Consider the following 26,318-nt stretch of genomic DNA (forward strand, 5'->3'; position numbering starts at 1 on the left):
TTTATCTGAATGCTGAATTACTGAATTTACAAGATTTTGAGTTGTCTTTGTAATCAAATATTAGAGTTTTATTACCCTTTTTCTTATATGTTTTGCTATACTGTTAACCAGATAATTTCTTATTTGGTTAGATCTTCATCAGGAGACTTCCACAAAAACTTGAATTTAGTTCAAGTATGTATAATCCCATTTACCGCTACTGCAAAATTTTTAATACAAATGTGTTAAATTTTGAAAAGTTACCTTTAATTCTTGATGAACTTGGAATTTAAAAATAATTAATCAAATATTTCTAGGGGACACCAAATTACATTAATGGGCAGTAGGTTTAAAACAAATAAAAGGAAGTTCTTCACACAGCTCACAGTCAACATGTGGAACTTCTTGCCAGAGGCTATGAAAGATTATAACAGGGTTTAAAAAAGAGCTAGATAGATTCATGGAGCTTAGGTCTATTAATGATGATTAGCCAGGATGAGTGAGGAATAGTGTCCCTAGCCTCTGTTTGTCAGAGGCTGGAGATGGATGGCAGGAAAGAGGCTGTTACCTGTTCAGGTCACTCCCTCTGGGGCACCTGGCATTGGCCACTGTTGGCAGACAGGATACTGGGCTGGATGGACCGTTGGTCTGACCCAGCATGGCTGTTTTTATGTTCTTGTAACTTACAGTATTTATCTGCTGTAGTTCCAGTGCACCACCGTAAAACAATTGTTTATATGTAGAGCCCTGGAGTCTGCCAACCTGCTACAATATTTCACTGTGCTTTTAATGCAGCTACATGCACACTGCCCCCCAGATCTCCTGCATGCTCCTCATTAAAGAAGGTGTAGGATTAACTCATCTGAAGATGAAGAGCTCTGCTAACTGCTCTGGTGGAAGATGCAGAGCCATGGCCTCTTTCCTTCCATGTTCTTTCTTATTCCTTTAGTTAAGCCATGTAGTCTTTGAATTCAGGAGAGCACAGTGACTTCTACTGTGCCCAGACAGGGAACATCACCTGACTTGTTTTAGATAGTTGATAATGATGTGATATGGTAAAACAGAACCTACTTTGGCTATGTCTACACTAGTCATAGCAGTCGACCACTGATATGCAATTTTAGCTACGCCACTTGTGTAGTTAAAATCAACTTATCAGCGGTCTGCTGCTATGGCTGTCCGCACAGAAGCAGGTTGATGGGACCATTTCTCCCATTGACCTACCTTAATCCTTGTCACTCACGAGGAGTTCTGGGGTCAACTTTGACCCCAGAAAGCACCATTCATACATATACAAAACAAAACCTCAGAAGATTGACCCTGACCGGGTTGATCTTCCATGGCAATATAGATGTAGGGTTTGTTTCCTTCTCGCTTTGCTAAGCAAACTCCTTTCCTCCCTGCAGCCATCATAAGAACATAAGAACGGCCATACTGAGTCAGACCAAAGGTCCATCCAGCCCAGTATCCCGTCTGCCAACAGTGGCCAGTGCCAGGTGCCCCAGAGGAGGTGAACCAAAGACAATGATCCAGCGATTTGTCTCCTGCCATCTGTCTCCAGCCTTTGACTAAAGGCTAGGGGCACCATACTTTACCCGTGGCTAATAGCCATTTATGGACCTAACCTGCAAAAATTTATCAAGCTCTTTTTTAAACTCTGTTAGAGTGCTGGCCTTCACAGCCTCCTCCGGCAAGGAGTTCCACAGGTTGACTGTGCACTGTGTGAAGAAAAATTTTCTTTATTAGTTTTGAACCTATTACCCATCAATTTCATTTGGTGTCCCCTAGTTCTTGTATTATGGGAAAAGGTAAATAATTTTTCTATGTTCACTTTCTCCACACCATTCATGATTTTATATACCTCTATCATATCGCCCCTCAACTTCCTCTTTTCTAGACTGAAAAGTCCCAGTCTCTCTAGCCTCTCTTCATATGGGACCCTTTCCAAACCCTTAGTCATTTTAGTTGCCCTTTTCTGAACTTTTTCTAATGCCAGTATATCTTTTTTTGAGGTGAGGAGACCACATCTGCACACAGTAGTCAAGATGTGGGTGTACCATAGTTTTATATAGGGGAAGTATGATATTCTTTGTTTTATTCTCTATCCCTTTTTTAATAATTCCTAACATCCTATTTGCTTTACTGACTGCCGCTGCACACTGCGTGGATGTTTTCAGAGAACTATCCGCTATAATTCCAAGATCCCTTTCCTGATCTGTTGTAGCTAAATTTGCCCCCATCACATTGCATGTGTAATTGGGGTTATTTTTCCCAATGCGCGCTACCTTACACTTACCCACATTAAATTTCATTTGCCATTTTTCTGCCCAGTCACTCAGTTTGCTGAGATCTTTTTGAAGTTCTTCACAATATACTTTGGTTTTGACTATCCTGAACAGCTTGGTATCATCTGCAAACTTTGCCACCTCACTGCTTACCCCTTTCTCTAGATCACTGATGAACAAGTTGAACAGGATTGGTCCCAGGACTGACCCTTGGAGAACACCACTAGTTACCCCCCTCCATTGTGAAAATTTACCATTTATTCCAACCCTTTGTTTCCTGTCTTTTAACCAGTTTCCAATCCATGAAAGGATCTTTCCTCCTATCCCATGACCACCTAATTTACATAAGAGACTTTGGTGAGGGACCCTGTCAAAGGCTTTCTGGAAAACTATGTATATTATGTCCACTGGATCCCCCCTGTCTGCATGTTTGTTAACCCCTTCAAAGAACTCTAATAGATTAATAAGACACGACTTCCCTCTACAGAAACCATGCTGACTTTTGCCCAACAAATCATGTTCTTCTATGTGTCTGACAATTTTATTCTTTACTGTTGTTTCTACTAATTTGCCCGGTACTGATGTTAGACTTACCGGTCTGTAATTGCCAGGGTCTCCTCTAGAGCCCTTTTTAAATATTGGCATTATATTAGCTGTCTTCCAGTCATTGGGTACCGAAGCTGATTTAAAGGATAGGTTACAAACCACCATTAATAGCTCTGCAATTTCACATTCGAGTTCTTTCAGAACCCTTGGGTGAATGCCATCTGGTCCGGGAGACTTGTTACTGTTTAGCTTATCAATTAGTTCCAAAACGTCTTCTACTGACACTTCAATCTGGGACAGTTCCTCAGATTTGTCACCTACAAAGGACGGCTCAGATTTGGGAACCTCTGTAATATCCTCAGCCGTGAAGACTGAAGCATAGAAATCATTTAGTTTCTCTGCAATGGCATCATCTTCCTTGATTGCTCCTTTTATATCTCCATCGTCCAGGGGTCCCACTGCTTTTTTAGCAGGCTTCCTGCTTCTAATGTACTTAAAAAACATTTTACTATTGTTTTTTGAATTTATGGCTAACTGTTCCTCAAAATCTTTTTTGGCTTTTCTTATTACATTTTTACACTTAATTTGGCAGTGTTTATGCTCCTTTCTATTTTTCTCATTAGGATTTGACTTCCACTTTTGAAAGGATGCCTTTTTATCTCTCACTGCCTCTTTTACACGGTTGTTAAGCCACGGTGGCTCTTTTTTAGGTCTCTTACTGTGTTTTTTAATTTGGGGTATACATTTAAGTTGGGCCTCTAATATGGTGTCCTTGAAAAGTTTCCATGCAGCCTGCAGGGATTTTACTTTAGTTACTCTACCTTTTAATTTCTGTTTCACTAACCTCCTCATTTTTGTATAATTCCCCTTTTTGAAATTAAATGCCAGAGTGTTGAACTGCTGCGGTGTTCTTCCCAACACAGGAATATTAAACGTTATTATAATATGGTCACTATTTCCAAGCGGTCCTGTAATAGTTACTTCTTGGACCAGATCCTGCATTCCAGTCAGTACTAGATTGAGAATTGACTCTCCCCTTGTGGGTTCCTGTACCAGCTGCTCCAAGAAGCAGTCATTTAAGGCATTGAGAAATTTTATCTCTGAATCCCGTCCTGAGGTGACATGTACCCAGTCAATATGGGGATAATTGAAATCCCCTATTATTACTGAATTTTTTATTTTGATAGCCTCTCTAATCTCCCTTAACATCTCAGCATCACTATCACTGTCCTGGTTAGGTGGTCAATAACATATTCCTAGTGCCATAGTCCTATTAAAGGAAGGAATTGCTATCCATAATGATTCTATAGAACAATTTGATTCATTTAGGATTTTTACTTCATTTGAGTCTATATTATCTTTTACATATAGTACCACTCCACCACCTGCACAACCCGTTCTGTCTTTCCGATATATTTTATATCCCGGTATGATTGTGTCCCACTGATTGTCCTCATTTCACCAGGTTTCTGTGATGCCTGTTATGTCAATCTCCTCCTTTGATATGAGGTACTCTAGTTCATCCATCTTATTAGACTGACTTCTAGCATTTGTGTAAAAGCACTTTAAAAAACTACCACTATCTATACGTCTGCCCTTCACTGATGCGTTGGATTTTTTTTTTTTATATGTGACTGTTTCTCATCTGATCTGGCCCATACTTTACCATTTCCCATCTTCTCTTTCTGACTGAGTTCAAGGCAATCTCTATCAATGGAGTCTCGTCTAAGAGAAGTCTCCGTCCGATCCACGTGCTCCCCTGCACCAATCGGCTTTCCCCTATCTCTTAGATGGAAGTCAAATGGCCTATGTCTTTCAGACCCAAGATTTCATAATTAAATACGTGTGAATGGCTAGTTAGGATTTCTGCATAACCCAAATCATTCCTGTTTGATTCTGTTAAGATCCAGGTTTTCATAAATGTTTTTCATGATTATGCGTGCAACTTCAATATCTGTCTGTGCAAACTGTCAGTTAAACATCTAGCTTTGCAGAGGTAGGAAACTACTTAATAGTGACCTAAATGTCACGTAGTTCCTTGTAAGGTAAGAGTTCACCTTAAATATTAATGAGAGAAATGTAAATAAAACTGTATCACTTACTAAATTTACTTGTGTCCTTGCCTGACCATTAGAAAATCATTCTGCCCAGCATTGTTATTTGCCATCCCAAACCATCAGGGCATATTTGTTTCTTTAAATAGTCTTTTGCTTTATCAAATAGTTTAGCTGTTATTCTGTATTGTGTGGTTGCAAATTCCACAAGCTGAATTCCTGAACTCACGTACACACCAGCAAGGCGGTAAGTTACAGTGAAATGACTCAGATTTTTTCTTGCAATGATTGTAGGTATCTTTGATGAATTACCCTTTCTTCGTTCTTTGGGTGTTTGCGCTGCCCTATCCTAAGCTCCGTCCTTACGCATCAAGGATCTGCACTGTGTGGTCCTGTGTGATGGTTGTCTGTAAAATGATGTACCAGCTGAAATTTGTCAGGCCCCAGGACTACTCCTCAAACTGTATGCAGGTGAGCACACTAGAACGCTCAGGCCCTGATTTGGCAAATACTTGGGATATACGTAGCACAGCCTTCTGGAGTGAATGGATGCAAACCTGCCAGCTTGAGTTGAAAGATACAGATCAGCAAGGCCCACCCTGGTACACTAACAATACCTGTATAGCCATCACTCTGTTGCTGCATCCCAGACTAAAGGTCAGGCTTTGAAACCCAGGGAGAGGGGCTGAGATTTTTAATGCATTATACTAAGCAAACATCTATGAACAGCTAGCAAGCAGTGTCCTTCTTCTCAAGTTCAAGAATATCTTCCATGCCTTATAAAGACAAGATTTAACACAGTCTTGGGAAAGCAGTTCTCTCAGCCAAAGCTTTTCAGAGCAGCTTTTGTAGGTTTGCATTTGATAAACATCCATGTAATATGAAGGGATGTGGAAAGTTCTGAAGCTACAATTTTCATGTCTGCAGAATGGATGGGTTCAATTTTTGTGTCAGAAATAAGAATTATGGTCTCAACTCTCACTGTAGGATGAATACCTACTTGATTTGCACTTGCACTTTGGATTGGTGGAAAAAGAAGAAAAAGAAGTTACTTGGTTGTGGTCAGACAGCAAGTAGGACCCCAGGATTCATGAGTCCTGACGGAGGGCATGTCTATATGCAGGGCTGCTGACAAAGGAGAGAGGGCAAAAGGGGCACTTCCCTTGATGCTGGGTGATTTAAAAGAACCTAGGTCTCTGGGCTGCCCCAGGCCCTTTAAATCACAACCGGAGACCTGTGCAGTACAATCCGGGTGGTGCTGAGGACTGGCTGGGGAAGGACAGTCCCAGGCTCCAACCCTTCTGCTGGGGGCCCCACCCCTTCCAGAGGCCTAGAGCCAAACCCCTTCACCCCTATTGCCCATGGGTCAGGGAAGTCTGTCGCCGGCCCTGCATACATGAATACTTCATGCACTTCAAACCAGATGTAAATCTACTGTTCTCCAACATGCCTTGCTCAGACAGTGAGTGTGGATCCTGCCCATTAAGATACCCTGTTTCAGCACTGGTTCAAAGTGCTCCAGAGCAGTGTTTCTTAGACTATGTTCCATGGAACATGAGTGTTCCATGAACGACTCACAGGTGTGCCACCAGCGTATGACATTTTTTTGATATCATATACTGATGGGATATATTTTCGGTTATTAAAACCAGATACAATGTTTCTTCTTCACTGCTATGACACCTGATTAAATTATTTCATTTTGGTTTTGCTGTCGATGTTTTTGTTTGTTTGTTTGTTTGATCTGAAAACAGTTTTTTGAAGAATATTTTCACATGTGTATTAGGTATCATTGCTTGGTGTGCCATGTTCTCAAAAGTTTAAGAAAGACTGCTTTAGGGAACTTCATTTCTTTTGCTCAGTTGCTTATCTCTCATGTTACTCCTTGTGCACAGATAAATGAATTGGCAGTAGGTTTATAAAATTAAAAAGGTTTATAAATGACAATGGTGCATACGGGAGTGATGCCCAGCAAGAAATGAACCAAGGACTCTTTGGTGAAATTTCTGGCATAGAAATCACCTATGCCTATGACAAAAGCTAAATTACACTCTGGATATATATTGGTAGAAATTAAAAAAAAAAAAACCCTTTAAACACAGTGGGAGGGCTCCTAAGACTCATGTGTCCCCCTGGTATTCAAGGAGTTAGTTTCTGAGAGAGTATTTCAGACAAACGTGCTTCTTTCCATAGGGCCTGTACAAGAACAAAACCTACTATCATGACAACCTGGATGAGCTGTTGCAGAAATCAGTGCTGTACGTTGCTCCTGTTGACCCTGCTGACTGGTATGGAGGATTACAGAAGTGCAATGACAATGTTTTACCCTGCCTGAAGGTATGATTCTTACTGTGCTGTCATCTGACACTCTCTCTAACTTGAGTAACTGGAGTAATTAGCAGCTTTACTCGGGACAAACCCTCTGCAGATAGCTGAGACTTTGTCACACGCAAGCAGAAAGTGGAGCTTGAAATAGGAAGTGGGCTCAGCATGGAGATCAGAACATTTCTTTTAAATAAATCCAGTTTAGAGCTTCTGCTTCAGCAGCTGACAAAACACCAGAAAATATTCTCCATACCTTCGAGGGTTATTATTGTTTGTCTCCAGGAACATCTTATCCCTTGAAAATGCCACTTCCCTGGATCAAGTAATCTATTCCACTCATATGGGGGAGAAGTCTATGGCGAGGATCCTTTCCAAGTCACCGTGTTGTAATGTTCCAAGAAAGAAAAGAAGCATTTATTGTTCAGTTCTCCTATCACTTATTCCCATGGGACATTTCTATAATGCTGTAAAGGTATCTGGTAGTCAACAGAACATAGCAAAATCAGAGTCCCTGGCATCCAAAGTAACAGTCTAGCTGTTGTAAACTTCATTTGTTCTGCTGTTTGCCTTTGTCAGGGGAGTTCATTCAACATCAACAGTAACATCTGGTACCATTTCATTCTGCCCTTGCAGAACCATCTTACCATGTTGGCATTAATGGTGATAGAAGTGACTGTGCATCACCACCAGTTCTTCTACCGGACTCAAAAGCAGCAAACACCGCCAGTTACGGGGATCATTTTTGATACCATCACCCGAGAGCACCTTGATGATGGGTTACTCAGCTGCATCAAATACTTTATCAACTATAGTTTCTACAAGTTTGGATTAGAGGTGAGCAAATATCAGTGGTGATCAGTCCTCTTTGGACTTGGTTCCCAACAACAGCTCACTGAGGCATTAAGGAGCCTGTGGAAAACACACATGGACAGAGAATTTAAATTCCCTTCTGCTATAAACTAGCACAGCTCCATTGATTCCCCTATAAAATGTGCTCCCACGCAGATATGGGGAGCAATTGTCAGCAATATATGATATGCACAGATGCAGAGTTCTTAGGGCTTGATTCACCTCCCTGGTTAGAGGTGGCTGCAGTTTCAAGTCTCTCCTGTCCAGGTCACTAGACCAGTGAGTAGATTACAGATTCAGGGATTCAATTTGGAGAGGGCAGCTTTAAAATCCAGGCTGCCTGCAGCTTCTCTGGCTAGGTCTTCTTGGGCTTCCTATGCTCTCCTTCGGGGTGGTAGCTAGTGGCTCCTGTGCCCTGATGTAGTGCTGCAGTCTCTCCCAATAAAGAAGGATGGAGTTGAGCAGAAAATTTTTATTGATTTCATAAACAGTTTTACATGTCAGCAGGTTCTTTTTTTGTTCTTCTGGTGAGGGTTTTCATTGTAGTGTGAGGAGAAAGCATTATTTATTGGGTTGGTCCCCTTCCCCAGCCTTTGAAAACCTATTGTCACAGCCACTCTTTTCACTACATGGGCCTCTTCTGGAATTTCCTTTCATAACATTGGTTCAGGGGAAGTCACCCTTGTGGAAGGAAAGGCAGAATTTGCCTCTTCATATCTTATTTTCTAGTGATGAACAAGCCTTTGTTTCATCTACCCACTTTGACTATGACCTCGTCTATGTGGGAGAGTTTTATCAGTGCAGTTCAAGTGAGCCAACAGACTTGCGAGGCCCCTGGGCAAGGTGGGGAGGGCTGGCATCACACTCCTGAAAGAGGCGGAGCCCTAGGCAGAAGAGGCAGGGCAGCCAGCCTTCAGTAGTGCCTGGACTGTGCTCCTGCCCCGTGTCTTCTGGAGCACACCACCCAGGGCTCTGCACTGTGCCATGCAGAGCTTAAAGGACCGGGGCTTCAGCCACTACTGCAGTTGGGAGGTCCAGGCCCCTTTAAATCACTGGTCCCAGGACAGTAGCCTCCTTGAACACCCTCCCTCACCCCCATCAGTGAGCCTGATACAGCTAAAGCATTATGGCTATGTCTACACTACAGCGATCTATCAACAGAAGTTACTGTTAGAAGAGATTTTCTAGCAAAACTTCTGTCAATAGATCACATCCACACACACAAGCGGATCAAGAGAGCAATCTGCTCTGTCGACAGACAGCAGCCAGACTGCCCAGCCATTCTCTCGACAGAATGGCAAACCAGAAGCTCAGCAAAGAAGACTGCCTGGTGAACTGGAAGCCCAGTCTGTTGACAGAAGACCCTCCAGAGTGTCTACATGGCTTTTTTTGTCAACAGAAGGTGTTATCTCTCATTGTGGAGAGGCAGAAAGCTGTCAGCAGAAGTGCTGAGTTTTGTCAACAGATTGTCGACAAAACGCATTTTGTATGTAGATGCTCTGCAAGTTTTTTTCGATAAAACCCTGGTTCTATCAACAAAACTCTCTGGTGTAGACATAGCCTATAGGTGGACATGTGGACACATTTGTTCTGGAATGAGTGCTTTTTTGCAGATTAGCTTGAACTCTGTCTCAAGCAATGTAAGGTAAACTGAAAAAAAAGCTTTCCTTATCCCAGTTGATCTGACCTTATCGCTTATCTTATACTGCAAAAATTATAGGGGTTTATTCACATCTCAGCTGATACCAGTAGGACTTTCCATTCCCCGCAATGGTGACCTTTGAAAAATTAAGCAATCAGGAGAGCTTGCGAGTGACCATGGGCTTTGACAAAGCTGGCTTAGTGGAAAATTCCGTTCTTTCAGGTGTGTCTAATCGTGGCTGTGAATGTCATTAAGCAGCGTATGGATTTCTATGCCCTTCTCCACGGTGGCTGGCTCATCTACTTGCTGCACCGCCGCCGAAGGAAGGCAGTGGCTGAAGTCTGGCCGAGATACTGCTGTTTCCTTGCCAGTGTCATGACCTTTCAGTATTTGCTGTGCATTGGCCTCCCTCCTGCTTTCTGCACAGGTAAATGCGACACAGTGCATTGTATGAGGAGGAAAGACCTCAGCAGTCGCTGATAACCTGACAGGGGACTGGCCAAAACATGAGTGGTGCGATCTGTTGGGCCACATTCAGGTCTGCTGACAGCAGGAGCAGACAGGACAGTTGCCCCAGGGCCCAGCATTTGAAAGGGGCCCAGAGCTCCAGCTGCTGCCACTCACACTTTGGCAGCAGCAGCAACCAGAGATCCAGGCGCCTTTGGAGTGCAATGGCAGTGCTGCTCCAGCACTGCACATAGCTGAGGGGGTGTCAGCACTGTGATCCAGTTGGCGCTAAGGGCTGACTGCCACCGCCCCAGGCCCTTGCATCCTTGGCCCAGCCCCTTCCAGGATGTGGAGCCCCGACCTTTACCCTTGGGCCCAGGGTGGCTGTCAGCCCTGCTGGCCACATCCCATTCAGCTCTTCAAGGAGAGGACACACAGGGAATCCCTGGTGATGATGGATAAGCTAGTGGGGGAGAAATGCCGGTGTGCTTCAATTTGAACATTTTGAGCCTGGAAGCTCAAAAATTAGCTTAAAATGTTTTGTGTGATGAAAAGAACCCTTTTGCCAACAGATTATCCATGGAGAACCTCCCGCTGGGCGATTCATTCCAATTTGATTAAGTGGCTCTATCTGCCTGATTTTGCCAAGAGACCTGATGCCAGTTTTCTCCTATGTAAGTATCAATCCTCTGATGCAACATTTTACTGCCTGAAATTCTTCCTGCTGATTACTAATCATGCTCACTTAATATTAACCATCATCAGAACAGGTTTATCTGACATTGCTCAGAAGCTGTTTGCTGTGGTTTCTCTCCTCCCAGATGACTTCCTGCTTCTGCTTTTTGCCTCCCTGCAATGGCAGGTTTTTGAAGACGAGAATAAGACTTGTGTGCGAAGAGAGGCAGGGGATAATGTAGAGATAAGCCATGAATTAGACCCAGCTGTTCTCAGCCAGTACAGCCCTGTGCCAAACTTTATTCACTGCAGGTAGGACTCAGCAAAATTTGCATTGGCCAAGTATAACAGGTAAAAACATGGAAGCTGGATTTTGAAAGTGTTTGAATGTAAGATTTTATCTGGGTCTTTCAGGGTATGTCTGTACAGCCTTATTTAGAAATATGCTACTCCAGAATATCTGATATAGAAATAACACAGCTACACACAAAATGCATTTTGAAATAGCCCTCACCCTATTTTGAAATAGAGCCATTGGACACACTATGGATTATTTTGAAATAGGCTCTATTCCCTGTCTACACAGCCCCTATTTTGAAATAGACACTATTCATTGTGGAGCAAGGTTGACCTATTTCAAAATAAGCCAGTCGCTATTTCAAAATTATTTTGAAACTATTTCAAAATAATGGTTGCGTTGTGTGGACAATAGCAAAGTTATTACATAATAAAGGTTGTTATTTTGAAATAACTTTGCGGAGTTGAAATACCCTAAGGCTGCATCTATACTGCCCCTCCCTTGTGGAAGGGGCATGTAAATGCAGTGGATTGAAAATGCTAATAAGGTGCTGATATGAATATTCAGCACTGTATTTGCATAATGACAGCCACTTGCCATATCAAAAGGGCTGCTTTCAAAATGCAAACTAGCTGAGTAGATGGGTTTCCTTTGAAAGGAAGCCCTGCTTTTGAAAGCACCTTTCTTGAAAAAAATTAGGAAGAAGGATGCTTTTGAAAGTGGGACTTCCTTTCAAAGGAACCCTGTCTACATGGCTAGTTTGCGTTTCAAAAGTAGCACTTTCAACAGGGTGAGTTGCTGTCATTATACAAATGAGGCACTGAATATTCATATCAGTGCCTCATTAGCATTTTCGATCCACTGCATTTACATGCCCCTTCTGAAAGGGACGGGCAGCGTAGATGCAGCCTAAGTGAAGTAAAAGGCAACTGTGCAGTTTGCATCTGGAGCCAGGTTTGTGCTCAGTGTCCCCTTCCAATCCAAAGTCTGATGGTGTTTGCAGGCAGAGTTCATTGTTAGTTATAAACCCTTTAAAATTAATTCATTTCAAAGCCCAGAGGGACCAGTAGATCAACCACTGTGGCTTCCTGTGCAATGCAAGACAGAGAATTTCACTGTATTGCTCCTCCTTGAGCCCAGTAACTTGTGTCTGACTAAATCAAAGTGGGCATCCAGTCTTTATCTGAAGACAACACAAGGTGAGGAATCCACAACTTCTTTACGTAGTCTGTTCCAACTATTCCTCACCCTCAAAAATTATAACCTAACTCAATGTAGTCAAATAAAAAGTCTTTTCATTACAAGGAGGTCCAATATCAGAGAATGTACTACTATAATATCCTAGGATAAAGATCAAAAATCAATTGACAGTTAACGGTATCACCTCATTAGCAAAAGCGCTGGAATGGGCCTATGCAAAAAGTTAATACTGCACGAAAAATTTTTGCAAGCAGAGGTTGAACCTCTCTAGACTGGCATGCTTGGGAACTAACTAGTACTGAACCAGAGAATTTGCTGAATCATGGGAGGTCACTATTGTCTCACAACATTACCAACACTTCCACTGCTTACTGGGATCTTAGAAGGCATTTAGGGGTAAATTAGAGCTAAATGACAGCACAGAACACTGAGAGCCAGGACTGGTGGATGTAAAAAAACTTCATGGGACTGTGTGAAACTTAGTTGGATGTCCACTTACAGTACGGGAGGTGGCCGGATATTCAAATATTCTGGATAGTAGTCAGGTATACCTAGCAATGCATAACACTGAGCAGAAACTGATGAGATATTAAGAAATTAACAAAAATGTATGCAGCGTACTTTATTTACCAACAATGGTATTATTGTATGCTGTACACTTATACTGTATTTGCCGTATTTATTTGTGTTTACTTTCGCTATACTGTACTTATGGAAAACTTAACTAAATTTACTTGTGGTTAAAATGCCGGTTATTTGAGAGTTCCAGATAATAGAATGCCAGATATGAAAGAGTTTACTGAATTATAGGTGCAGTCAACTAAAATCACACTGGACCACAAGTGTTGCTGGACCAGAGCGTGCCTTACTAGAGAGGTTCAACCAGTACCATCTTTCCTCTTCTTGTATAAGCCAGCAACACATGTATGAACTACTTTCGTTGTTCATGTAATGGGCAGATAAAATAATTGTTTGCTAAAGGAGCGGGCATGCCTGTTACTTTAGTTCACCTGGTGGAACTTCTAGCTAGGCAACACAAAGCTCACTGATCTAATCTCGACTGAGCTGTTTAATGTTGAGGCACATTGCGGTGCTGCCGTAAGTCAAGGAACACTGTTGATTTAAATATTTACAGTCATGACCACCAGTTGACAGACATAAGAATCACTCTGACACTTTATTTTCCCTCCTGCAGATCCTATCTGGATATGGCTAAAATGGTTGTGTTCAGCTATCACTTCTGGTTTGTGCTCTGCTTGATTTTTATCACTGGGACAACTCGAATTAACATATTCTGCCTGGGCTATCTGATGGCCTGTTTCTACTTTATGCTCTTTGGAAGCAGTCTCCTTCTACAGCCGGTCAAGAACATTCTCAGATTGTGGGACTATTTGATTACCTACACTGCCTTAGTTATAGTGATGAAGAATCTTCTGGCTGTATGTATTGTCCGGCACACAGTTAGGGAAATACCTGTCCTCTGTTAATTTTTTTTTATTACAGTAGAACCTAGAGTCACCAGCTGGGATCTGGGCCCCAGGGGGTTAGGAATTTTACATATGCATGGTGAAAAATGTCTCTTCCCCTAGAGTTTACAGTCTATGGCCCTCATTACATGAGGACCCCCTTATAGGCAGATCCTTGAAGTCAGTGAAGTTCTTGATAGACAAAAGGTGGACGAAAGGGACATATTAGTATCCGCACTTTTTAGATGGGGGGGACCGAGGGATACAGAGTTCATCTGACTTTCCTGAAAGTCACGCAGGTAGTGTGCAGCAGGGTGAGGTATGTCACACAGAACTCATGAGTACTGGTCCAGTGCTTGAATCTCAAAACCAGTCATCCTCTCTACTTCCACAGCCAAAGAATAACCACCTGGCAGCAGAACCATGGGCTTCTGCTGCATGTGTGTATAGGTGTGTGTGGGGTGTGGGGAAGAGAAGCTGGATGTGGAGATCATGGGATGGGGGCCCACATTTCCTGTGTCTACAGAGCTGTGCATGAGATTGGTTTTCAGGAGCTGTGGTGTGCAGGGGAAGTGAGTTTCAGGGCTTGATCGGCTAGTAACAAGGACCTGGCCAGGGCCTCTGCACTGAAGAAGCTGCACTGGCTATAACCTCTGTCTCCATGCATGAAGAGTTGGGGACCCATAGTCCTGAGGTCACATTGTGTCTGCATTTGGTCTCTGGGGCAGGATTCTGCCACCCTTTTACGGAACATCCCTGGCACAACCTGCTTACTTTCTCTGTGACAGTGATTGGAATATGACCCTGTTCGATTGTTCCAGGTCAGTCAATGTAAAACCTTCTATATCATGATAACTATTACACAGAAAATATGCACCTTTCAAAATAATTGCCTGGCCCTCTATCTGAATTACTCTTTCTCCAGAGAGCGGGGAAGCATTCACAGCGGTGCTGTGTGCTGTGGATGTCTTCTGGGGATAAAAGGAAGATGTCTTTCCCCAGCCTATTCATGTGGCAACTTTAATGAGAACTATATCCACCGAAAAAAGTAAAAAAAAAAAGTTGTCAAAAATGGCTTCCTGCTCATGAAAATCAGCTCAGTCCATCCATGAGAGATGCATGGCATGGCTCAGTCCCAGCTTTCCATGTGCATACCCTCTCAACAGCAACCAGAGAGCGAAGTATTCTTCTGCTGTTACAGGCTTGTCTTCTCTGGTCCTTTGCAGGAAAGGCTGGTGATATATGAGGGCAGGTCTACACTAGACCTGGAAGTCAATCCTAGGTATGTGATTCCAGCTGTGACAATTGCATAGCTGGAATCAACATATCTAATATTGACTTAGGCTGTCCTCACAGAGGGAAGTCAATGGGAGAAACTCTCCTGTTGATCTCCCTTACTCCTTGCACTAATGTGGAGTACCAGGATCAACTGTTGAGCCCTGATGGTTTGATTTCTCACATTCCCAGTAGGCATGCAAAATCAAACCCCAGAAGATTGACCCCAACTGGGTCGATTTTCTGGTAAGTATAGACATAACCCGACAATCCTCTTCTCTAAGCCAATTCAGGAACAGCAGCCAGAAAGGTTCATTAAAATGGCCTGCCATACTGGGTTGGATAAAAACAGCAAGTGCAATTACACTAGAACTGAGCTGAATGAATACAAAGGAACAGAATGCTACTGAGCCTTTCACAGCCTCCTTTTTGATTGTAGATTGGAGCATGTGCCTATCTTGAGAAGTTACTGAAAAACCACTGCTGGTTAATACAGACCTTTGGCATGTTCTGTACAATACCAGGGTACGACTTGGGTAAGTAGCAAATAATGAACAAGCAGAGAAGGGGTACTATGTGATGGTAGTTTCAGGAAAACATTTTCTTGCTAGGGGTAAACAATAGCCTACAAAGCCAATAAAACGCAGTATCAGTAGCAGTGTAAGCAGAGACGTGCTTTATTGAAGTGGAAGTCACAAACGGATGGTTTGATATGCAACAGTTTTGTGCGGAAATATACCAGTCACCCAGCTAGTTTGGGAAAGAAACAGGAGCAACGACTCTCTGCTCCAGAGAGATACAGAAAGCTACTGTCATGTACCCTTGTCATTCCAGTATGTTATTCCACATGAATGTATATGAGGGAGACAGCAACGAAGGGTCCTGTGGCACCTTATAGACTACCAGAAAAGTCTTGAGCATGAGATATCGTGAGCACAGACTCCCTTCATCAGATGCTGCAGCATCTGATGAAGGGAGTCCGTGCTCACGAAAGCTCATGCTCAAAACTTTTCTGTTTGTCTATAAGGTGCCACAGGACCCTTCGTTGCTGTTACAGATCCAGACTAACACGGCTACCCCTCCGATACTATGAGGGAGACAGTGACCACAAAAGAGCCCAGCAGCCTCTAGATAAGTTGGGTAATGGCTTACAGAGAAGCCATTGAAGCCTATGAGAGCATTTTAATTGACTTCACTGGGTTTTCACTCAGACCCATAACAAAAATGGAAGCTGAACCTGTAGTTCTGGCTTACTGCCTCCCTATTCACTGTTGCACTGTTTCAACCCAAGAAGTAGGCAGCCTGTTTAAAACGAACAAAAGGGAGTACTTCATACAACCCACAGTCATCCTGTGGACCTCGTCGTCAGAGGATGTTGTGAAGCCCAAGACTATAACAGGGGGTGCCAAAAAGAGCTAGATAATAAATTCATGAAGGATAGGAACATCAATAACTGTTAGCCAGGATGGGCAGGAATGGTGTGCCTAGCCTTTGTTTGTCACAGGCTGGGAATGGGTGACAGGGGAGGGATTACTTTATGATTATCTGTTCTGCTCATTTCTCTAGGGCATGTGGCATTGGTCACTGTTGGAAGACAGGATACTGGGCTAGATGGACCATTGGTCTGACCTAGTATGGCTGTTCTTATATTCTTATGGTGTCCATAGCAGAACCTGAGGGTTCTTTAATGAGCTTGAAAATTGCTGGACATTAAGCATGCGTGTCCGTCACTTTTCCTGATGTGTTGCACCATGGGGGCTGCCACTGCCTGTCCCAGAAGAACAACATGCAGTGAAGCAGCTGTATAGCTGATCTGATGCTTTCTCTGTCTAGCTCTTCATGAGGATGAGACATGCGAGCTGCCTGAGAATGAAGCAGGGATTCTTTGGGACACAATAAGTTTCATTTTTCTGCTAGTCCAGCGAAGAGTCTTTACGAGCTATTACTTCCTCTATGTAGTAGCAGATCTGAAGGCTGCCAAGATTTTAGCTTCCAGGTACACACACCAGATGTGACAAATTTAAACGAGTAGTCTTCAAGCGGTGCAAAGAGAAGTTGGAGGCTACTCCCTCTGAATAAGGTCTCTCTTGGATTTGGATTTTTGGGGAGAGCGGTAGGGAGCCTCCCAAGAGTTGTGTTCAAAAGGAGGGATACAATCAGACAAGTATTCATAGAATCATAGATTAGGGCAGGAAGAGACCTCAGGAGGTCACTTAGTCCAATCCTCTGCTCCAAACAGGACCAACTCCAACTAAATCATTCTAGCCAAGGCACTGTCAAGCCTCACCTTAAAAACTGCAAAGTTCAAAGATTCCACCATCTCCCTAGGTAACCCCATTCCAGTGTTTCACCACCCTCCTAGTGCAATAGTATTTCCTAATGTCTAAGCCTCCCCCTCTGCCACTTGAGACCACTGGTTCTTGTTCTGTCATCTTCCACCATGAGAAGAGCCAGCTTCATCCTCTTTGGAACCCCTCTGCAGGTAGTTGAAGACTGCTATCTAATTCCCCTTCATCCTTCTCTTCTGAAGACTAAATAAGCCCAGTTCCCGCAGCATCTCCTCATAAGTTTTGTGCCCCAGCCCTCTAATAAATTTTGTTGCCCTTTGCTGGACTCTCTCCAATCTATCCATATACTTTCTGTAATGGGGGGTGGGACCCAACACTGGGCCCAGTACTCCAGCTATGTCCTCACCAGTGTCAAATAGAGGAGAACAATCACTTCCCTCAATCTGCTGGTAGTGCTCATACTGATGCAGCCCAATATGCCAGTAGCCTGCCCATAGAAGCTAACAATCTGACTCCGGCTCTTACAGTACCCTAGGTGATGTTGCAAGGTGGGGCAGAAATTTTGCAAAGGCCATTGGTGGAAGATTTCATGGAAGGAATAAGACTGATGACCATTGCAATGATCATGCCATAGCAAAGTGGTTAGTGAGGTTGGAAATGAGGGGACTGGGCCTATGGTGAGCCTGGCTTTAGGTCTTAACTTTCATGACCACATAATTCACACAATGGGCAGGGTAGGGAATTAAGGCCCTTTTTTTAAAAAAGTCATAACATTCAGCTATAGTTTTGAGGATTTCTGTGGAAATCCTGAAAGGTTTGACACATAGGTCACCTGGCATTTAGGAGCAATGTTTGTGCAATATCAGAAAGTGGCACAGATAGAAAATATGGCATGTGCCATAAGAAGTCATCTAGAATAAAATGCAACTCTGACTGGCAAGGTTATAATTCCATTGGGCAGGTCCTGAGACACCTACATCATTACAGAGAAACTTCATAGAGTGGAGAGGATTCCCTTTACCCTTTCCACAGTCTATCTCACTTGTGGCTTCTCTCTCTCTCTCTCATGGTCCTTATCCATTATCAATATCTGATTGTGTGTTTCTGCATTTATAATGCACCCCTTACTGTGGTGTTTATTGTCTCTCAAGCTCTCTCTCTGGCCAAATTTCTGCTGGAGTGATTTACCCTGAACCATCCACCATACTGCCTGAGTGACTGTTCACTGAAATCTTCTGAAACTGCTATTTTTATTGGTGGGATCAGAAGTCAGACTCTTTCTCTCTCTCTTTTTTTAACCAAAATCCATCAATCAGAGCTCAGAGAATGGTAAAATTGCTGTCAATTACATTAAATCACCAATGAGAACTGAGCCTGAGGTATCACTCTAGTGATTGACCAGAGAGGAATAATAAACTGGTTAGCTGGATTTATTTTTTGTAGTCTGCCCCTTTGTGGTGAGAAGTTGCATGTTGCACTATGAAGCATTTAACAAATGATCTGGTTTGTTTCACACATGCAGGGGAGCCGAACTGTTTGAAGTGAAGCTGAAAAAAGCTGTGGCGCTCAGATTGGAAGAAGAGAAAAAATCATTACAAGCCATGAGAAGACAGTAGGTTTCCCATTCATTTAAAATCACTTACTAGTTATACACCACACATCTTACTGATGACTACAGAGATGTGTCATCTTTTCACTTCTCTCTCTGATTCTCCCCTTTTCTTCTAACCTTCTTAGTGACTCATAACACAAATCCTTTCTTGTCATTACCAAGAAAAGTTAGAGATAATGCTACAACCAACAACTGTGGCAATCAAATGAAAATAATGTCTGAGGACCTATAACAGCAATTCAAATGGATGGTCTCATACTGTGGCCTCACTGTCCAACACATGGTGGTAACTCCTGCCCATAATTGTCAGTAGAACTTTAGGATCCTGAGATAGTAGTAGAAGAGTTTTGGACTCTAGCCTGAAAGATCAGCAAGCTATTGGCTGCCCTATGGCTGATAATACAGGGGAACTGCAACAGGACAGCTGTTCAGCTGCTGCAAGATCCTTGCAATGGACAAAAACCAGCTGGTCTATCCCATAGAATTTTAGGATTTTCACTGTTCTATGATGGTATCCAATCAGAATGGATTGTCTACATTTGGGCCTTAGCTGGTGGTGTAGCTATTCTGATACAAATCCTATCTTATTGCACTGTGGTAAAACTGGGCCTGGCACAATTTACTCCAATTTGAAACCAGTATGCGTGGCACTGGAGTAAGTCTCCATTAACACACCAATATTTACAAAAGGGATCAGCACTGGTACAACTACACCAATGGCTAATGCCCCCCTCAACCCCCCCCCCAAAATCAACCTAGATGCGTATTAAAGCTTCCCTTGCAGACTGTAAGGATGTGTAAAATGGTGACCCACATTGTGCCTATAATCACTGGTCCCACAGGAGCAATAAATCTGATTGTACTTGGCAGTGTCAAGTCTGGGTTCCACATGATTATGGATGTGGTATATGTGGTAGCATTCTAAGAAACAATATCATCTGCCCTGTGCTGTCAACATTGGAATAATGAGACCCCCTATACATCTTGCAGTGGGGCCTGGATGAATCCTCAAGTTCTCATTAGATAAGCAAGGCTTGATCAAACATTCAGCTAATCTGTTGCAAGAATTCACAGATGTTTCCTTGCAGAACTCTCAAGCACAATGCCAAACATTTCCTTACCCCCATGAAAAGCTGGCCAAAAGCCAAACACTGGCTGAGTTTATTTTGGGTTTGTCTGAAGTATTACATGTATATGTCAAACGGCTTCCTGTTTTGAATACAAGCTCTTGGAATGGATAACTTCCAAACCTTAGCCAGATCCAAAATAAACTGTTCTCAGTAAAACAATACCAGCAACAGTATACACAGTAAGATGAATAATTATGCCTTTATTATTTCCTGGCTGGCTTGCTTGCATGTGTTCTCATGGAGGTGGCCAGCCTTTTCAGAGACGTATGTTGAGCCACTCTGGCCAAAGAGTATGAAACTCTATGTTATTATCACCCCCCTGATATCTTAGCTGTCAAAGGAGTGCTCCTCCACATCTGCCTTCAGAGCCAAAGCCAATTCCCACACAAGTCCATGCAAAGATTTCCCTTGATTTCAGTGAGCTCTGGGTTAGCCCTGCAGAATGTTAATAGTCTTGAGTAAATTTAAGATAGTAATGGACAGCCTGTGGCTCAGAGGCCACTTGCAGCCCTCTTTGTCCCTCATGCACCAGGGCACTGGAGCCCCACACTTCCTACACCTCCCCCTAACTACAAAGGCTTTCAGAGCTGTGAATCAGCTGTCTTCCCCCTGCCTCCCTCCCAGAGCTGGAACACTGCAAATCAGTGGGTGGGACAGGGAGGAGCAGGGACAGAGTGCAAACCAGGTGATTCTGTTTTAGTGGGGTGACCATCTGTCCTGTATTGGGTGGGACAGTCCCATACTTGGGAAGCCAAAATGGTGTCCCAACTTTTTTTCTTAAAAAGGGACTAATTGTCCTGTATTTGCCCTCCCCAGCTTCAGGGAAGCTGGGAGATCGTGGACAGCTGCCGCTTTCCTAGGCTTTCAGGGACTGCCAGGGGTTGCGGCTTCCCTGGGGCTTCCAGGAATCGCTGGTGGCTGCCACTTCCTGGGCTCCCAGGGCGCACCGGCAGCTGCCGCCTCCTTCGTGGCTCCCTGGGGCTTGGAGGAGCCACTCCTCTCCCCCACATCGCCCTGTCTCATATGTGACCGGGTCAATCTTCCCGGAAGTATAGACATACCCTCAGCTATAATATGTTACATACCTAGGTGGCAGGACTAGTGTTAGTGCTTGTAATCAAAACTTCAGAGTGGAGTGCATTGGTGACACTGGGGGTGGGGAAAGAGACTGGAAGATAGAAAGAGAAACAGAAGTGTCTAGTTGTTTGTATACAGGATTGGGTGCCAAAAACTCTGGAGATGCAGTCACAGCTCCAACAAGACCTCTGCTTCCTCTGTGTCTTTGGACAAAGCAAATAGGATGTTAGGAATTATTAAAAAAGAGATAAAGAATAAGACAAAGAATATCATACTTCCCCTATATAAAACTATGGTACGCGCACATCTTGACTACTGTGTGCAGATGTGGTCTCCTCACCTCAAAAAAGATATACTGGCATTAGAAAAAGTTCAGAAAAGGGCAACTAAAATGATTAAGGGTTTGGAAAGGGTCCCATATGAGGAGAGGCTAGAGAGACTGGGACTTTTCAGTCTAGAAAAGAGGAAGTTGAAGGGCGATATGATAGAGGTATATAAAATCATGAATGGTGTGGAGAAAGTGAACATAGAAAAATTATTTACCTTTTCCCATAATACAAGAACTAGGGGACACCAAATGAAATTGATGGGTAGTAGGTTCAAAACTAATAAAAGGAAATTTTTCTTCACACAGCGCAGTCAACCTGTGGAACTCCTTGCCGGAGGAGGCTGTGAAGGCCAGCACTCTAACAGAGTTTAAAAAAAGAGCTTGATAAATGTTTGGAGGTTAGGTCCATAAATGGTTATTAGCCAAGGGTAAAGTAAGGTGCCCCTACCCGTTAGTCAAAGGCTGGAGACAGATGGCAGGAGACAAATCGCTGGATCATTGTCTTTGGTTCACCTCCTCTGGGGCACTTGGCACTGGCCACTGTCGGCAGACAGGATACTGGGCTGGATGGACCTTTGGTCTGACCCAGTATGGCCGTTCTTATGTTCTACATTGTTTCTACATTGATCTGCTGGTGCTAGTAACTAGGGCTGCTCCCAATTTTTTGGTCAAAACTCTTTTTTTTTTTTTTTTTAATGAAAATAGGGTTTTCAACAGAACTCAGAATGTAGAAAGTGTGCATTTCCTGGAAAATGTGTAACTTTCCTACAAACAAACAAACCAACCAAACAAACATTTTTAGCTGAAAACAACATGTTTGGATTTTTGCAGTTTTTGGTACAAAATAAATAAAATTTTACATGAGAGGAAAAACCCTCCATTTTCTGATCAGTTCTATTACTAATACTATGTTGTGGATAAGAATGGCAAAGTTGGGGCTCACGTGTCCTGGGGATGTTTTTGAACATAACTATGAAATGTTTGTAAGGCATTTTGAAGTGAAGACAGAAAGCATTTACTTATCTAAAGCCTTATGATTTTTATACTCCTGTGATCTGTTTTAAACCTACAGAATGGAACAAATCAAACTGAAGCAGAAGAAACTTGACAGTGTGAAGCAGAAAATATCTAGCCTGGAAGACATGGCTGTGGAACAATCTGCCAAAGAGCAGCAGCGTCTAGATCCAGGTGAAATAGTCTTTTGATGTTAAATACCATATCATAACATGGAGAGCGATAGCCTCCCTTCCTACGGCTTTCTGTTTTCACACTGTTGTGTTGCATAGTACCCAGTACATTGCCTTTTCACAACACCAAGGCCACCGAGAGTGAAATTCACATTCAGGCTTCACATCCAAAACCAAAGAATTTTGGCTCTGTTCAGGGCTTGTCTGTAGGGTTTGTGGGATGATTAATCCCTGAAACCCACAGGTAGGCAACTCTCTCTGCTACTTCTCATAGTGGGGTCTATGCAATGGGATTCTGGAGTATGAGACTCAGAGAATGGATCCTGCTTGCAGTTCAGACCTGGTGTGAAAAATCTCTTCAGGGCTCACAAAGAATGAAGAAATAGTCAACCCACAGGCTCCACTACCAACCCACAGTGGGCTCTGCACAGGCTTGTGCTCCAAGAAATTTAATTCTTTTGAGCTATGGAGAAGGAAAAAAAATCTGTCCATGTTTCACTAAGGACATTTCACGACCAACTTTGCAGAGGCGGGTGACAAGAAGGACAATGAAGATAAGAAGATATGGTGGCAGCCCTGGGTGACCCACACCTCCAGTAAGTTTTCTGTGTGTGCTCATGGTCCGGGAGCTGCAACTACCTATAAGTTAGGGCAATGTATCCTGCTAGAAGCATTGTCTTTGCACGTAGTTGCTAGGAGTGTACACAAGAACCTGCCAAAATATTTTGTTGACAAGTAAATTGTTAGATGATTATGTTTTTAGCCCCACAATCCACACAAGCCTGGGGCTTCATGTAGAAAAGACTGGGAGTTTTGCCTTTAACTCCACTGGGAGCAAGTGGCCTGTGATTCTTCTCTCAGCAGAAGCCCCTCCCCTGCTGCACACAGGCCAGCAGGAAAAGGAGACATCATGGAAGGGACCAACAGTGGACAAGTGTTATTAATTCAAGAACAGCTGACAATTGCATGATTTTAAAAACACAGTTATAATGCAACCAAACGGCTCTTCAATAGCTGTAGTAACCGTCATCCCCTATTTAGGAAGGATGCTGTGTGTAGCTGAGCCAAAACAGTACCTTTTTTCTGCTCTCTGTCTCCCTCACAAGCCCTCTCCAACTCTATGTATTTCAGTGCTGTTGAAAGGAGGTTTTCCTCCAAATGTCCCTATTTATAGCCTAGAGCCACCCTAAAGCATATTAAGCATAAAGATATAGTGAATAAAAACTAGTAACCATAAAAATACCCACATGCTCCTCTATGCTAGTTAATATAAACTAAACATGTGTCCTGTTGAAACAGCTAGGCTACAATTTTCAAAACCACGTAGATATGCAGCTGCTCTTTTGATGGCAAATCCTATTCATTTCAAGGGGAATTGTGCATCTAAACCCCCTAGATGGCTCTGAAAAACTTCAGCCACATCTCTTTCTGGAACTGATTTTAGTGATTCGATCTGGGAGCTACTACCTTTTTGAGACAGACAGTGAAGAAGAGGAGGAACAAGGGCACGCAGAAAAGAGGGAGGAAGAACCAACAAAGAAGAAAACAGCATTTCAGGTGCAGGACTTATTCGTGATTATATTCAGCTGTGTTGCCTAAGAGATAGAACACTAGACTGGGCCTCAGGAGACTTTGGTTCTCTTTATAACTCTGCCACTGGATTGCTGTGTGACCTTGATTTCCCTGTGTCTCAGCTGCACCTTCTGTAAAATGGGAATAGTGATACTTACATCTTTTGCAAAATATTTTTAGAGTTATGGATGAAAAGAGTGAGGTATTTATTATTATTATTTTTTTACATGGTCACCTTTTTAAAAAAAATCCCAAGAGATTTACTGTAAATTGCCAAAATGTTTTCCTGATGTTGCTTTCCCATAGAAGCAATTGCTGTTGTTACTGAGCGTGGGGCATTAGATAACCATATAGGGAAATGTAGGGCCTCAGTTTATTGCCAGTGGGAGAAAAACCATGTAGAACCATGAATGGGAGGGGAGCAAAGGGGGTCAATGTGCATGGAAATGGGAGGGGGAATACACCACATATTTGATCCATTTTATTAAAATGTTCTGGTATCCCTGGCATACCAGAGTATGTCAAACAAAACAGAGTTTAGGCTTGATCAGCCAAATGGAAGCACCAGGCTTCTCACCAAAGATTACCGGGGCTTCTCCATGCAGCTTGCATATGAAGCCTGGATGTCCAGCTCCAAATCAGCTCTAAGAACACGAAAACAGGATGAAACCAGAGAGCAGAGGAAGAAAGAGGAGGAGGAGCAACTGCGACTGGCAGGTAAGGAGAAGAGTGCACAGACACATGTACAGGAGTGCCAGGGCAAATTGGACCAAAAAAAGAGAGAGAGACTGGTTTGAATGAGAGGCTGTAATTCCAACAGCAAGAGTCAGCTCATAAGAATGTTAAGGGAAGTCACTTACACATGGCTAAGTCAGGAAATGATGACACCAGCTTTAATGACAATCCATAGCACCTCCCACTAACACAGGGGTCTGCAACCTGCATCTCTGGAGCCAAATGCAGCTCTTTGAGGATTTTTTTTTTTTGTGGTGCTCAATACTGTAATTGCAAAGTAAAAAAAAACAAAAAACAAAAAACAAAAAACCTTCTGATTGTTTTCAATAAACAGTGAATGTTTAGAAGCCCAACAGTGAACAACTCATATTTAAATAGCAAACGATACATGATCTCGACTGTTAGATAGCTCCCTCTTTAATATGTGCAGTACATTGTATCTGTGTTTTGATTGTTTTGGTAATAAAGTCTTGATTTTGAAAAGGAAAAGAAACCCTGCAACATTTGTGCCATGAAGGGCAACACGCATTTTAAGAAAGGAAGCTGAAATTAAACATGAAGTAAAATGGGCAGAATTAAAGTGGGTTCGGAAGTGAAAGTCAGAAAGCTAATAGTACAAACACACACGTAAAGTGTGAGGAAACAGAATATGTAAAAAGTTCATGAACATCCTGCAGTAAACATGTATCCTATTACAAACCATTGTTTGTGTGCCGTTCTTAAAATAGGGGTGACAAAAAGTATGGTTTACATAATTTATGAAGGACTGTCTTGTACTCACATACATCGTGGTTCTTGAATTATTGAGTTTTTACTGAATTTGGAAAAAAAAAAAAAAAAAAAAAGGTTCTTCTTGCTTATTTGGTTGCTGACTCCTGCCCTGGCACATCCCACATGTTGGATGAGGACTTCCTTTTCCGTAGCACAATGCCCTTAACTCTGCCCTACATGCATATACATTCCAATGTAGTGTTTTGTTATGTGATTATGTAACTCTCAGAGAAATAATCCCATTGATTTTACTAGCAACGAAGGGTCCTGTGGCACCTTATAGACTAACAGAAAAGTTTTGAGCATGAGCTTTTGTGAGCACAGACTCACTTCATCAGATGCATCTGATGAAGTGAGCATCTGATGAAGTGAGTCTGTGCTCACGAAAGCTCATGCTCAAAAATTTTCTGTTAGTCTGTAAGGTGCCACAGGACCCTTTGTTGCTGTTACAGATCCAGACTAACATGGCTACCCCTCCGATAACTGAGTTTACTAGGCATTGAGCTGGGCTCATAATTCCTGAATAGGTGAAAAGCTGTGCAGGCAAAGTTTGTCTCCTCTATGGTTCTGCTTCTAT

General features: G+C 42.8%; 1 protein-coding gene across 1 annotated transcript in view; it reads left to right on the forward strand.

Annotated features, from left to right (window-relative positions):
• Positions 1-26,318, forward strand: part of LOC142022386 (piezo-type mechanosensitive ion channel component 2-like) — a 76,251-nt gene that overhangs the window by 21,959 nt on the left and 27,974 nt on the right. Inside the window, exons 16-29 of the mRNA XM_075012159.1 lie at positions 5,159-5,335; positions 5,397-5,405; positions 7,070-7,170; positions 7,789-8,023; positions 9,903-10,107; positions 10,700-10,801; positions 10,949-11,114; positions 13,496-13,739; positions 15,481-15,577; positions 16,875-17,037; positions 18,852-18,941; positions 22,549-22,664; positions 24,060-24,220; positions 24,751-24,952. Coding sequence (XP_074868260.1) covers positions 5,159-5,335; positions 5,397-5,405; positions 7,070-7,170; positions 7,789-8,023; positions 9,903-10,107; positions 10,700-10,801; positions 10,949-11,114; positions 13,496-13,739; positions 15,481-15,577; positions 16,875-17,037; positions 18,852-18,941; positions 22,549-22,664; positions 24,060-24,220; positions 24,751-24,952 — 2,068 coding nt within the window. The remainder of the gene's footprint in view (positions 1-5,158; positions 5,336-5,396; positions 5,406-7,069; positions 7,171-7,788; positions 8,024-9,902; positions 10,108-10,699; positions 10,802-10,948; positions 11,115-13,495; positions 13,740-15,480; positions 15,578-16,874; positions 17,038-18,851; positions 18,942-22,548; positions 22,665-24,059; positions 24,221-24,750; positions 24,953-26,318) is intronic.

The sequence above is a fragment of the Carettochelys insculpta genome, chromosome 17, assembly GCF_033958435.1.
Source record: "Carettochelys insculpta isolate YL-2023 chromosome 17, ASM3395843v1, whole genome shotgun sequence".
NCBI classification, from domain to species: Eukaryota; Metazoa; Chordata; order Testudines; family Carettochelyidae; genus Carettochelys; species Carettochelys insculpta.